Source organism: Thamnophis sirtalis, unplaced genomic scaffold, assembly GCF_051295495.1.
Source record: "Thamnophis sirtalis isolate CommonGarterSnake01/CBP01778 unplaced genomic scaffold, rThaSir2_p1.2 scaffold_2, whole genome shotgun sequence".
Classification (NCBI taxonomy): domain Eukaryota; kingdom Metazoa; phylum Chordata; class Lepidosauria; order Squamata; family Natricidae; genus Thamnophis; species Thamnophis sirtalis.
In genome coordinates, this window is record NW_028261382.1 from 52,317,333 (window position 1) to 52,331,583 (window position 14,251).

Here is a 14,251-nt window from a genome sequence, read left to right on the forward strand (position 1 = left end):
CTTTTGGAAATGATAATACAGGTCGTCCTGTACTACGACCATTGAGGCCCAAGTTCCTGTCGCTAAGTGAATCATTACAACGATCATTGAGGCCCAAATTCCTGTCGCTAAGTGAATCCTTACGACAATCATTGAGGCCCAAATTCCTGTCACTAAGTGAATCATTATGACGATTATTGAGGCCCAAATTCCTGTCACTAAGTGAATCATTACAATGATCATTGAGGCCCAAATTCCTGTCACTAAGTGAACCATTATGATGATTAATGAGGCCCAAATTCTTGTCGCTAAGTGAATCATTACAACGATCATTGAGGCCCAAATTCCTGTCACTAAATGAACGGTTGCAGGAACTGGGTATCTCTAGTTTAATGAAAAGGAGGACTAGGGGAGACATGATAGCAGCCTTCCAATATCTCAGGGGTTGCCCCAAAGAAGAGGGAGTCAAGCTATTCTCCAAAGCTCCTTCAGGCAGAACAAGAAGCAATGGGTGGAAACTAATCAAGGAGAGAAGCAACTTAGAACTGAGGAGAAACTTCCAAACAATTAATCAATGGAACAACTTGCCTCCAGAAGTTGTGAAATGCTCCAACACTGGATGTTTTTTAAGAAGAGATTGGATATCCGTTTGTCTGGAACGGTGTAGGGTTTCCTGCTTGAGCAGGGGGGTTGGACTAGAAGACCTCCAGGGTCCCTTCCAACTCTGCTGTTCTATTCTAAACAAATAGAAGGAAATGTAAAGGAAGTGTTGTAAGGAATCCCGGCTTCATTTAACTCTCGTTTTCCCCTGGCAGGCGATCAGCATTAGCAAAGCCATCAACACTTTGGAAGTCCCCGTGAAGGAGAAGCACGCCCGGAGTATCCTTTTCAGCCTTTTCACCCGGTGGGGCTCTTGCTCGCTTGATGTGCCCGAAGTTTTGGGGTTTTTTTCATTCCCTGGTGTTGGCCTCTGGGAGGGCAGTTTGCAAAATGGTGATTAAAAAGAAGCGGGGAAGAGAAAGTCTCTGCCTGCGAGAGTCTACAGGTTGAGCTTACGCCAAGAAATGGAAACAGTCTCAGGTAAATAGAAGGTAAATAGAAATAAAGTCGGGTTTTACCCAGCAACTTAACTCCTGGACCAAACTGGTTTCTCTTTCTTTCTTTCTTTCTTTCTTTCTTTCTTTCTTTCTTTCTTTCTTTCTTTCTTTCTTTCTTTCTTTCTTTCTTTCTTTCTTCCTTCCTTCCTTCCTTCCTTCCTTCCTTTCTCTCTCTCTCTCTCGTCATCTCTGTCTGTCTGTTTATCTATCTTCTCATCATTTTTCTATCCATCCATCTTTCTCTGTCCATCTCTCTCTCTATCAACACACACACACACACACACACACACACACACACACACACACACACACACACACATATCTTCCTACCTTCCCATCCATCTATCACAACTGTCCATTCATCCATCCGTTCTCTTTCTCTGCCCATCTGTCTCTCTCCATCTATCAGCATGAATATCTACTTACCTACCTACCTACCTACCTACCCACCCACCCACCCATCCATCCATCCATCCATCCATGCATCCATCCATCCATCTTAGCAATAGCAGTTAGACTTATATACCGCTTCATAGGGCTTTCAGCCCTCTCTAAGCAGTTTACAGAGTCAGCATATCGCCCACACAGTCTGGGTCCTCATTTCACCCACCTCGGAAGGATGGAAGGCTGAGTCAACCTTGAGCCGGTGAGATTAGAGCCGCTGAACTGCAGATAACAGTCAGTTGAAGTGGCCTGCAGTGCTGCACTCTAACCACTGCGCCACCTCGGCTCATCTTTGTCCATCCATCCTTCTGTCCATCTATTATCCCCTTTCTCTGCCCATCTGTCTCTCTCCATCTATCAGCATGTATATCTACTTACCCATCCATCCATCCACCTATCCATCCATCTTTGTCCATCCATCCTTCTGTCCATCTATTCATTCCCGTTCTCTGCCCATCTGTCTCTCTCCATCTATCAGCATGCATACCTACGCACCCATCATCCATCCATCCGTCCTTCTGTCCATTTATCCACTCTCTTTCTCTGCCCATCTCTCTCTCTCTCTCCAGCTATCAACTATCTATATCTATCTATTATCTATCTGTCTGCAAACTGCCCCCCCCCCAGATGATCATCTATCTCTATCCATCTATCTATCTTTCTATATTAGGGGTGAGAAACTTGCGGCTCTGGAGCCGCATGTGGCCCTTTCATCCCTCTGCTGTGGCTCCATGTTGCCGGTTGGCTCTACAATTGATGGGGCTTTCGGTTAAGAGAGGTAGGAGGGAAAGGACGCCGTACTAGGAGGTGACTCTATGGTGGGGGAACCGGACATCTGGTTGGGAGAGGAAAAAAGGATGCCACACTAGGAGGTGACTCTATGGTGGGGGGGAACCGGACTTTGGTCAGCTCCAGAACTGAATTGGGGGCTTCCGGTTCGTGGCTCCTTAAGTGTTTAAGGTTCTCATCCCTCTGTCTCATCTACCTGTCACTGCTCAGGGTCACCTGTTGTTCTCTCCCTTCCTACTACATCATTCACCTCCTGTCAGGGTTCCAAATAGCATCCAAAATTAAATCAGAGTCCGAGGCAAAGCATTCCTCAAAGTTCCAATTTATTCGGAGAGCCATGTTGGCACATCTGGGAAAACACCAAATCTGAAAGCGTCCCGGTTTTCCCCACCCAGTTGAAAGTTCAAAATCTCGCCCCCCCACACCCACAAGTCCATCACATGGTCCAATTTCCCACTGCCACTCTGGCAGCTTCCACCCATCCAGTTCCAGCCAGGTGCAGAGACAAAGGATGACCTTGGCTTTCTAGGAAGAATGTCGTTATGGCTACCTATCATCTAACTCCATACAATCCCATTTTCCCGCAATAGAAAAGGCATAGTAGAATAATGGAAAGGGTGGCAGGCCAAAGGCCCAAAAGAAAAGATGGCTGCAGGCCTCCCCTTATAATCGGACAGCTTTTGAGTTCCCTTCATCCTTTTTGGTGGCAGGCACAGAGAAACAGAAAAACGGAGAGTACAGGTGTAAGGTAAAGCATATAGCATGTACTGAAGAAAACATTCAAATCGAAGTTTCCTATTTCTTGATAAGGCAGCATTTCTTCACCTACTTATCTCTTTCTCGGATTCTTTCCGATGGTTGATCTTAGCAAAAAATGTGGTGCTCCAAATTGAATATGAACCTTAACTCTTGCGAAGGAATTATTCTAGGGACCCATCACGAGAAAGGGGCATTTACTTTCTGGTCGTATGCCATCGGCCTCCCTCTGCCCAGCAGTGCCATCCTGAGCTGGAAATTCTGCCATGTTCTTCATAAGGTTCTCCGAGATGGTCATCCTAACGTAAGTGTTCAGCGTTCCAGAATTAAATCAGAGCCCAAGGCATAGCTTCCATCAAAGTTCCAATTTATTAAGAGGGACATGTTGGCACAAACTGTGGAATACCCAAATCTGAAAGCTTCCTGGGTTTCCACCCAGTTGAAAGTTCAAAACCTTGCCCCCCACGCCCACAAGTCCATCACATGGTCCAATCCGTGACCCGTCAAAACCACGCTCGACTAAGCTGCGCCCGATTAAACCGCGTCACTGACGTCATCAACAGGGCGACAACAGCCAGCGCGGAGAAAGCAGGGCGCTTTAAATAGCGCTTTGAAAGCAAGCCGATTCAACTTAAGGTAAGGGTTAGGTTTAGGGTTAGGTTTAGGTTTAGGTTAAGGGTTAGGGTTAGGATTAGGTTTAGGGTTAGGGTTAGGGTTAGGGTTAGGGTTAGGGTTAGGGTTAGAGTTAGGTTAAGGGTTAGGGTTAGGTTCAGGGTTAGGTTTAGGGTTAGGTTCAGGGTTAAGTTTAGGGTTAGGGTTAGGGTTAGGGTTAAGGGTTAGGTTTAGGGTTAGGTTCAGGGTTAGGTTTAGGGTTAGGTTCAGGGTTAGGGTTAGGGTTAGGGTTAGGTTCAGGGTTAGGTTTAGAGTTAGGTTAAGGGTTAGGTTTAGGGTTAGGTTTAGGGGGGTTAGGTTTAGGTTTAGGTGTTAATTTTAGGTTTAGGGTTTACAGCGTGCTCTCTGTCTCCGCGCTGTTGTCGCCCTGTTGATGACGTCAGCGACGCGGTTTAGTCGGGCGCGGTTTAGTCGAGCGCGGTTTTGTGGTGGAACTGTCCAATCTTCCACTGCCATGCTGGCATTTCCCTCCATCTAGTTCCGGTCAGGTGCAGAGATGCGGAGACAAAAGATGACCTTGGGCTTCTAGAAAGGAATGTTTTGTTTTGACCACAACGCATTCTGCTCCTTACTATTATTCCCCACTAATGAAACAGCATAGAAAAATAATATTCTAAAAGAGCCGAGGTGGCGCAGTGGTTAGGGTGCAGTACTGCAGGCCACTTCAGCTGACTGCTAACTGCAGTTCGGCGGTTCTAATCTCACCGGCTCAAGGTCGACTCAGCCTTCCATCCTTCCGAGGTGGGTGAAATGAGGACCCGGATTGTTGTTGGGGGCGATACGCTGACTCTGTAAACCGCTTAGAGAGGGCTGAAAAGCCCTATGAAGCGGTATATAAGTCTAACTGCTATTGCTAACTGCTAATATCCTAAAAGGAATATAACTGCAGGCCGGACGGTTAAGTTCCTGGATCTCCCCCCTTTTAACGATGCGTCACAGAATCACATTGCCTTTCATCCCATATTTTGCATTTTTGAGAAGTCCAATTCTAGAGCTTTATTTTCCCCAACCACCTGTTGATTTTTCTAGGTTCTCCAGGACTGTCAGCGGTATCGAAGTAACATCCGGGAGACAGGAGACCTTTGGGTGAGTTCCGGATCGCTACTGCCTCTTTGGAGGACGTTTAGATGTTAAATCGGTTCAGGAGACTAAGCAGGGTTCCGATATCTCGGCGGCCTCCAGCCAGGGCCGGATTTAGATGAAAAGAGGCCCTAGGCTATTCCACTTATGAGGCCCTTTCACCTCCTATTTTTAAGTTTGTAAATTGCATGAGAGACAATAAAATACATCATTACTGTGATATATATATCAATATATATCAATCTATATAGCTGGCCTCCCGACGGAGGGCGGCTCTGCTCTGCGGCAAAGGCAGCGAGGCCAGCCGCCTCCCCTGCTGCGCTCAGCTGCCCGGCTCGGCCCCCTCGCCCTCACCTGCCTGGCCGCTGGTGGGCTCCGCGTCGACAGGGCGGCTACTGGGAGCGGCCGCGCCTCTCGCCCGACCGCCTGTGCCGGGAACGTGGGCGGGCTCCCCAACTGCCGCGGCGCTGGAACGATCTTAACCAATACATTTTTGTGTTTGTTTATTAGTCATCTGCGTAGAATTTCTCCTTATTTTCGGTTCAGTGTTTTAGTGTTCACTGTTTTTAGAATAGTGTAATTTTAATTTTGTTAACAAATTGAATGTAGGCCCCTCTTGATCTCGAGGCCCTTGGCTGAAGCCTAGTTAGCCTATAGGAAAATCCGGCCCTGGGCCTCAGTCAGAACACCCAGCGTCCGGGTCAGTCTGGGGTAGGAGAACAATGCAGACAAAGGGAGTTGAAACGCCGCATGGGAACAGATGTCCCCTCTCCGAATGTGTTTTGGGAATCGGATGCATTCGTGGTTTTCCTTTTCCAGGGCCACCTGCACGACCGTTACGGCCAGTTGGTGAATATTTACACCAAGCTTTTGCTGACCAAAATCTCCTTCCACGTCAAGGTAAATGAAATGTCTTCCGAGCGATCCTGCTCTCCCCGTTTTGCAGGATGGGGTGAAGCAAGGGAGATACGGCTCCCTCTTATGCAGTCGAGCCTCGACTCGGCGACCACAGTCCGAGCCCAACGTTTCCATCGCCGAGCAAAAATTTTGCCTCATTTTACGACCTTTCTTGCCACAGTTGTTAGAGGAATCCCTGCAGTTAAGTTAGTATGTTAGCGGGGAGGGAATGGAGATTTTGCAGTATCCTTCCCCCTGGATGGAGAGGGAATGGGGATTTTGCAGTATCCTTCCCCAGGAGTTAGGAGAGAATGGAGATTTTGCATTATCCTTCCCTTGGAGCGGGAAGGGAATAGAGATTCTGCGGTATCCTTTCCCTGGAGTTGGGAGAGAATGGGGATTTTGCAGTATCCTCCCCCTGGAGTTGGGAGGGAATGGAGATTTTGCAGTATCCTTCCCCTGGAGTTGGGAGGGAATGGAGATTTTGCAGTATCCTCCCCCTGGAGTGGGAAGGGAATGGAGATTCTGCAGTATCCTTCTCCTGGAGTTGGGAGGGAATGGAGATTTTGCAGTATCCTTCCCCTGGATGGAGAGGGAATGGGAATTTTGCAGTATCCTTCCCCTGGAGTGGGGAGGGAATGGGGATTTTGCAGTATCCTTCCCCCTGGATGGAGAGGGAATGGGGATTTTGCAGTATCCTCCCCCTGGAGCGGGAAGAGAATTGAGATTCTGCAGTATCCTTTCCCTGGAGTTGGGAGAGAATGGGGATTTTGCAGTATCCTCCCCCTGGAGTTGAGAGGGAATGGGGACTTTGCAATATCCTCCCCCAGGAGTGGGAAGGGAATGGAGATTCTGCAGTATCCTCCCCCTGGAGCGGGAAGAGAATAGAGATTCTGCAGTATCCTTTCCCTGGAGTTGGGAGGGAATGGGGATTTTGCAGTATCCTCCCCCTGGAGTTGAGAGGGAATGGGGATTTTGCAGTATCCTCCCCCTGGAGCGGGAAGAGAATTGAGATTTTGCAGTATCCTTCCCCTGGAGCGGGAAGAGAATTGAGATTTTGCAGTATCCTTCCCCTGGAGTTGGGAGAGAATGGGGATTTTGCAGTATCCTTCCCCTGCCACACCCACCACAGAACCAGTCGTGGAAAAAAAATTGAATTTCACCACTGCTATAGACAGCCCGCAAGCAGAATATTCAACCAGGTGGCAATTCCTTCATTCTTCCTCCTTTTCCTTCTGTAGCATCCTCAATTCCCTCCTGGGCTTGAGGTCACCGACGAGGTGCTAGAAAAGGCTGCTGGAACGGATGTTAACAACATGTAAGTGGGTCTCCCATCGTGAAGGGTTCCTTGGGATCTTTCGGAAAACCTGGCAGCTGCTTCTGTTCCATGTCTTGCTAAAATCCCCTAATTTCTTCACCGGGGACTTTTTCTACGGGTGAGAGAAAATGATCATTATTCCTCTGATTTCACCTCCGCAGCTTCCAGCTCACCGTCGAGATGTTCGACTACATGGATTGCGAACTGAAATTGTCGGAATCAGGTAAACTGCGCTGAGCTTCCATGCTCTCTCTCTCTCTCTCTCTCTCTCTCTATCTCTCCTTTCACCGAGGTGGCACAGTGGTTAGAGTGCAGCACTGCAGGCTACTTCAGCTGACTGCAGTTCTGCAGTTCGGCGGTTCAAATCTCACCGGCTCAAGGTTGATTCAGCCTTCCATCCTTCCGAGGTGGGTGAAATGAGGACCCGGATTGTTGTTGGGGGCAATATGCTGACTCTGTAAACCGCTTAGAGAGGGCTGAAAGCCCTATGAAGCGGTATATAAGTCTAACTGCTATTGCTATTGCTTTCTTTCTCTCCCCCCTTCTCGGCGCCATTTTTTTCAACCAGAGCGGAGACATGTGCGAGGTTGCCAAGTTTTGGCTCTCTTTTTTCTTTTTTTTTAAATGGGCTGAACAGAAGCTTTGTGCGCTGAAGTTGGCAAGCAGGGATTGCCTTTCACGATCGCCGTCCCCCACCCCACCCCGCTTGCTCGGATCTACCCGTCCCACTGAATACACAATGTACACAAGAAGCAAACACACCACCAAGCTTGTGGTTTTTCGGTTAAGGTGGCCCTGTGCTGTTCTATAGCCCGGTTGCAATCATTCACCGACTTCCTCCGTCATCAGTTGGCAAGCGCAGCCTTCCCAAATTCTTTAATTAAACAAAGAAAATACGTAATCCTAATACAAACAGAGGGATGCGGTGGCTCAGGGGCTACGACGCTGAGCTCGTTGATCAGAAAGTCGGCAGTTGGTTGTTTTAGTTTAGTTTAGTTTTCACTTTATTTGTATGCCGCCCTTTTCCCTGGGGGGTCTCAGGGCGGCTCACAGTTCAAAAAGGGGGGGGAAGGACAAACAATTTACAACATAAAGACACTACATCATTTAAGAACTCAACAGTCATACAATTCGAGTAGGGGTTAGAGGCTTTAACCCCAGGCCAGCCGGGACAGCCAGATTTTAAGGGCGGCGCGGAAGGTCTGGAGGGTGGTGAGGGTCCGAATCTCCACGGGGAGTTCGTTCCAGAGGGTCGGAGCAGCCACCGAGAAGGCTCTCCTCCGGGTAGTTGCCAGTCTACACTGGCTGGCTGATGGAATTCGGAGGAGGCCTAATCTATGCGAAACTAAACTAAAACGAAAAACAAACTAAAGTTGGTTGTTACCTTTAAAGCCCTACATGACTTGGGACCTGGATATCTGCGGGACCGCATACCTCCCAACGACCTATAAGATCACACAGGCTGGGCCTCCTCCGGGTACCGTCAACCGGGCAATGCCGGTAGGCGACTCCTTGGGGGAGGTCTTTCTCTGTAGCGGCCCCGGCCCTGTGGAATGATCTCCCCGCAGAGATCCGGACCCTTCCCACTCTCTCGGCCTTCCGGAAAGCCACTAAAACCTGGCTGTTCCGGCAGGCCTGGGGCTGTTGACTCCAAAATACGGTCCAGCCCCATTTAGAACGGAGTGTATTTTGTGTTGTTTTTAAATCTATCTTTTCTTTTTCCCTGTATTTTATTTTTTTGATTTTATTTCTGTATTGTAAGCTGCCCGGAGTACTACGGGATTGGGCGGCATATAAATGCTATTAAACTTATAAACTTAGTTCGGCCGTTCGAATCCCCAGTGCCGCATAACAAAATGAGCTCCCGTGACTTGTCCCATCTTCTGCCAACCGAGCAGTTCGAAAGCACGTTAAAAAATGCAAGTAGAAAAATAGGAACCACCTTTGGTGGGAAGGGAACAGCGTCCCGTGCGCCTTCGGGAATTGAGTCATGCCAGCCACATGACCACGGAGACGTCTTCAGACAGTGCTGGCTCTTCGGCTTTGAAAGGGAGATGAGCACCGCCCCCTAGAGTCGGGAACGACGAGGGGAACCTGTACCTTTTTAATATAAAGAGAAAGGATGTGTTGTGCGAAGGTGCTGCGAGTTTGCAAACCTGTGTAAATCCTGCGGGCTGTCGGAACGGAGAACTTTTTTGTTTTTTAAAAAATAATAATCCCGCAAGCGTTTTCCTGCCCCCGCGAGTTTGCCTCTGTAAAAATTCTCGGAAACGCAATCCCCAAATTTGGCATTTCTGCCCTGCCAAGTCAAGCTCCTTTGAGAGAAATGGAACGATTGTTGACTTTGGCCTGCTTTCTGTGAGCTTCCTTTGTGCGGAGCATCAGATAACGCCGGCGTTTGACGTCGAGCCGTGCTCCTTTTTCCCCCCCTCCCCCCCGGGCCAAGTTCTGGGGTGTCACCTGATCTTGGACTGGCTTCCCTACGGGCGCAGAAATGTGTGCTCCGAGTTAATGACCAGCCTGTTGTTGTAACCAGGGCAACATCTCGCTTCAGCCAACCATTTGCAGCCTAAGTAAACGAAGAGAGTTTTCTTAGCAATAGGACAACATTTCAGTGCTTGAATTAGTTCAATGCTCTTCTGTTACGGTTCCTAAGGGACTCGGGGGCTAAGACGCAGAGCTTGTTGATTTTAAAGATCGGCCGTTCGGCGGTTCGAATCCCCAGCGCCGCCTAACGGAGTGAGCTCCCGTGACTTGTCCCAGCTTCTGCCAACCTAGCAGTTGGAAAGCACGTAAAAAATGCGAGTAGAAAAATAGGGACCACCTTTGGTGGGAAGGGAACAGCGTTTTGTGCGCCTTCGGAGTTGAGTCCTGCCGGCCACATGACCACGGAGACGTCTTCGGACAGCGCTGGCTCTTCAGTTTTGAAACGGAGATGAGTAATGCCCCCTAGAGTCAGGAACGACTAGCAGATATGTGCAAGGGGAACCTTTACCTATTAAGGTTCCGGGAACTAGATATTTTAAATGATTTTGGAGAAGTCGGGGGAGAAGATTAAAACCTGTAATGGTCTACAGTTTGCAAAAAACCCAGTTGTTGGGAAAATAGGACGAGGAAGGAATATATCTCTATACTATACTATCTATCTATCTATCTATCTATCTATCTATCTATCTATCTATCTATCTATCTATCTATCTATCTGTCTGTCTATGTAACTATGTATCTATCTCAATATCTATCTATCTATCATCTATCTATCTATCATGTATGTATCTGTCTCAATATATATCTATCATCTATCTATCTATCTATCTATCATCTATCTATCTATCTATCTATCTATCTATCTATCTATCTATCTATCTATCTATCTATCTATCTAATCTATCTAATCTACCTACCTACCTACCTACCTACCTACTTATCTATTTATCTATTTCAATATCTATCTATCTATGTATCTATCTATGTATCTATGTATCTATCTATATCTCAATATCTATCTATCTATCTATCTATCTATCTATCTATCTATCTATCTATCTATCTCAATATCTATCTATCTATGTATCTATCTATCATGTATCTATGTATCTATCTATCTATCTATCTATCTATCTATATCTATCTATCTATCTATCTATCTCAATATGTATCTATCTATCTATCTATCTATCTATCTATCTATCTATCTATAATCTATCTATCTATCTATCTATCTATCTATCTATCTATCTACCTACCTACCTACCTACCTACCTATTTATCTATTTCAATATCTATCTATCTATGTATCTATCTATGTATCTATGTATCTATCTATCTATCTATCTATATCTCAATATCTATCTATCTATCTATCTATCTATCTATCTATCTATCTCAATATCTATCTATCTATGTATCTATCTATCATGTATCTATGTATCTATCTATCTATCTATCTATCTATCTATCTATCTATCTATCTATCTATATCTATCTATCTATCTATCTATCTATCTCAATATGTATCTATCTATCTATCTATCTATCTATCTATCTATCTATAATCTATCTATCTATCTATCTATCTATCTATAATCATCTATCTATCTATCTATCTATCTATCTATCTATCTATCTATCTATCTATCTATCTATCTATCTATCTCAATATCTGTCTGTCTGTCTATCTATCTATCTATCTCTCTATCTCTCTATCTCTCTATCTCTCTATCTATTTTATCTCTCTCTCTATCAATCTCTATATATCCATATACATATCTATATAAAATTCATGAGCTTCCTGCGTTGATGATCATTATACCTTACCTTCACAAGTTTGATTGGAGAACCATTTTGTCCGGAGTGGCATAGGGTTTCCTGCTTGAGCGGGGGGGGGGGGTCAGACTAGAAGACCTCCAAGGTCCCTTCCAACTTTTCTGTTCTTCCGTTAGGCGTGGTTGATTGGTGCTTAAGGTGCAAATGGGCATCCTTGGGGCCTTTGCTTCCAATATCCATGCTTGCTAGGGGATTCTGGGAGTTGAAGTCCACATGTCATAAAGTCGCTGAGGAGGGATGGAGGCTGACTTCTCTCTCTTTCTCTCTCTCTCTTTCCCTGCTTATAGTCTTCCGGCAGCTGAACACCTCCATGGCCATTTCCCAGATGTCTGCGGTTCAATGCCGGTTGGCCCCCCTCATCCAGGTGATCCAGGATTGCAGCCACCTATATCATTACACCGTGAAGCTGATGTTCAACCTCCATTCGTGTAAGTGGGTCTTTAGAGCATCCCAGTTCTGACACTGGTTGCAAGGGGGGGGGAGCAGCTCTTGCGTCCGGGGTCTGTCTGGGACCCCAAAGTCCTGGATTCCAACATAGGCAGGAGAAAAAAAAAGAGGAAGATAACTAGAGAGAATAAACCAGTGTTTGTCCAACTTTAAGAATGAAACCACTGTTGGTCCAACTTTGCAACTTTAAGAATAAACCAGTGTTTGTCCAATTTTGAAACTCAAAGATGGGTGAACCATACGAAAGTTGAACCCTAAGGAAGGTTGAGCGCCAAAGAATGGAGGCCTTTGAACTCTGGGGCTGGAGAAGAAGACTCCTGCATTGAGTCCCTTGGACTGCAAGGCCATCCAAGCGGTCAGTCCTAGAGGAGATCCACCCTGGCTGCTCTTTAGAAGGCCGGATCCTGAAGAGGAAACTCAAAGACTTTGGTCACCTAATGAGAAGGAAGGAAGTCAAAGAATGGAGGCCTTTGAACTCTGGTGCTGGAGAAGACTCCTGCATTGAGTCCCTTGGACTGCAAGGCTATCCAACCGGTCAGTCCTAGAGGAGATCCACCCTGACTGCTCTTTAGAAGGCCAGATCCTGGAGAGGAAACTCAAAGACTTTGGCCACCTAAGAAGAAGGAAGAAGGACTCCCTGGAGAAGAGCCTCATGCTGGGAATGATGGAGGGCAGAAGAAGAAGAAGGAAACGACAGAGAAGGAGGTGGCTGGATGGAGTCACTGAAGCAGCTGGCGTGAGCTTCAGTGGACTCCAGAGGATGGTGGAGCACAGGAAGGCCTGGAGGAACGTTGTCCAAGGGGTTGCGATGGGTCAGACATGATGGGCCGGACAACTCCCAATTCTGGGAGTTGAAATCCACCCATCTTAAAGCTGCTGGGGTTGAGAGAAGCTGGAATAGTTCTTCCAAAGTAGAAACTTTGCCAAAATTAAGCGCAAAGATTTGCAACGGTTCGGGACATATTCCAACAGTCTTTTCTGCTCCTATCCTGCTTCTCTGCCTCTCCCCCACTCAGCGTGGAAATTGGTCTGAATCGATTCCCATCACTGGGAGAGTGTTCTAGGAGAGGATCTGCTGGGATCTGACGCTTCCAACACTCTCGGGGGGTGTCCGGTTCGTGGGGTTTTTTTTGCCGCAGATTCGGGGGAAACCGGCCCGTTTTGCAGTTCTGCTCGGTGCAAAAAAGGAGAAATGGGAGATAAAAGTTGGAGAAGAAACACAGCTAGGGGTTGAAACTCCTCCTCTGGGCATCTTGGCGTATCCCGGGATCCTTTGCAGGGCGAGCTGGCTGACTCGGCTGGGGGGAGGGGGGGGGAGGATGCCCCGAAGGCAGGCAAGTTTTGCAAAGGAGGAGGTTGCATGGCTGGAATTAGAATTGGGCCTGCAATCACAACACAGACGCCCTTTTTAAAAACAACCCTGGCATTGCCAGCCGGAGAACCGACCGGGGGGGGACGGGACACACATTCCTTCTCCTTTTGACGTGCAGCTTGCTGCTGTTCCGCGAAGCCAGAGGAGGATTTTAAACTGGTGCATCCTTCCCAAGGATTTACTTAAGCCGGAGGGGATTTGCTCGGATACCCTGCTTCTCTAGGCCTCTCCTGAAAGGCTGCTAATGGGCAGAGAGAGGACAGCTGGAGAACAGTCTGTAGAGATTCTTCCCGCCAATCAGTTTGTGGTTGTCCCAAAGGTGCTTTTTTTCAAGAGGAAACTGGACTTCCTTCCTGTTTTGAAGACGAGCTAAAAGTCTAGAGATTCTCCGTCATCCAAGTCATGGTTGTCCCAAAGGAGCTTTTTCCTCCAAGTTGGCCTCAATGACCCTCTCAAAAGGATGCAAATGACCAGCTGTCTGCAAGGAGTATAAATCCTCCAAGTGGCCTCAATGAGTCTCTCAAAAGGATGCAAATGACCAGCTGCCTGCAAGGAATATAAATCCTCCAAGTGGCCTCAATGAGTCTCTCAAAAGGATGCAAATGACCAGCTGCCTGCAAGGAATATAAATCCTCCAAGTGGCCTCAATGAGTCTCTCAAAAGGATGGCCAGATCCTGGAGAGGAAACTCAAAGATTTTGGGCACCTAATGAGAAGGAAGGAAGCCAAAGAATGGAGGCCTTTGAACTCTGATGCTGGAGAAGACTCCTTCCTGCATTGAGTCCCTTGGACTGCAAGGCCATCCAACCGGTCAGTCCTAGAGGAGATCCACCCTGGCTGCTCTTTAGAAGGCCAGATCCTGAAGATGAAACTCAAAGACTTTGGCCACCTAAGGAGAAGAAGGAAGGACTCCCTGGAGAAGAGCCTCATGCTGGGAACGATGGAGGGCAAAAGAAGAAGAAGGGGACGGCAGAGAAGGAGGTGGCTGGATGGAGTCACCAAAGCAGCCGGCCTGAGCTTCAGTGGACTCCAGAGGATGGGAGAGGACAGGAAGGCCTGGAGGAACGTAGTCCAT

The 14,251-nt window shown here is 47.3% G+C and overlaps 1 protein-coding gene across 1 annotated transcript in view; it reads left to right on the plus strand.

Moving 5' to 3' along the window:
- Positions 1-14,251, plus strand: part of HIP1R (huntingtin interacting protein 1 related) — a 62,287-nt gene that overhangs the window by 17,159 nt on the left and 30,877 nt on the right. The window contains exons 2-8 of the mRNA XM_087705523.1: positions 795-858; positions 3,227-3,369; positions 4,767-4,823; positions 5,637-5,717; positions 6,956-7,032; positions 7,194-7,255; positions 11,646-11,786. Of these exons, the coding sequence (XP_087561649.1) occupies positions 795-858; positions 3,227-3,369; positions 4,767-4,823; positions 5,637-5,717; positions 6,956-7,032; positions 7,194-7,255; positions 11,646-11,786 (625 nt within the window). The remainder of the gene's footprint in view (positions 1-794; positions 859-3,226; positions 3,370-4,766; positions 4,824-5,636; positions 5,718-6,955; positions 7,033-7,193; positions 7,256-11,645; positions 11,787-14,251) is intronic.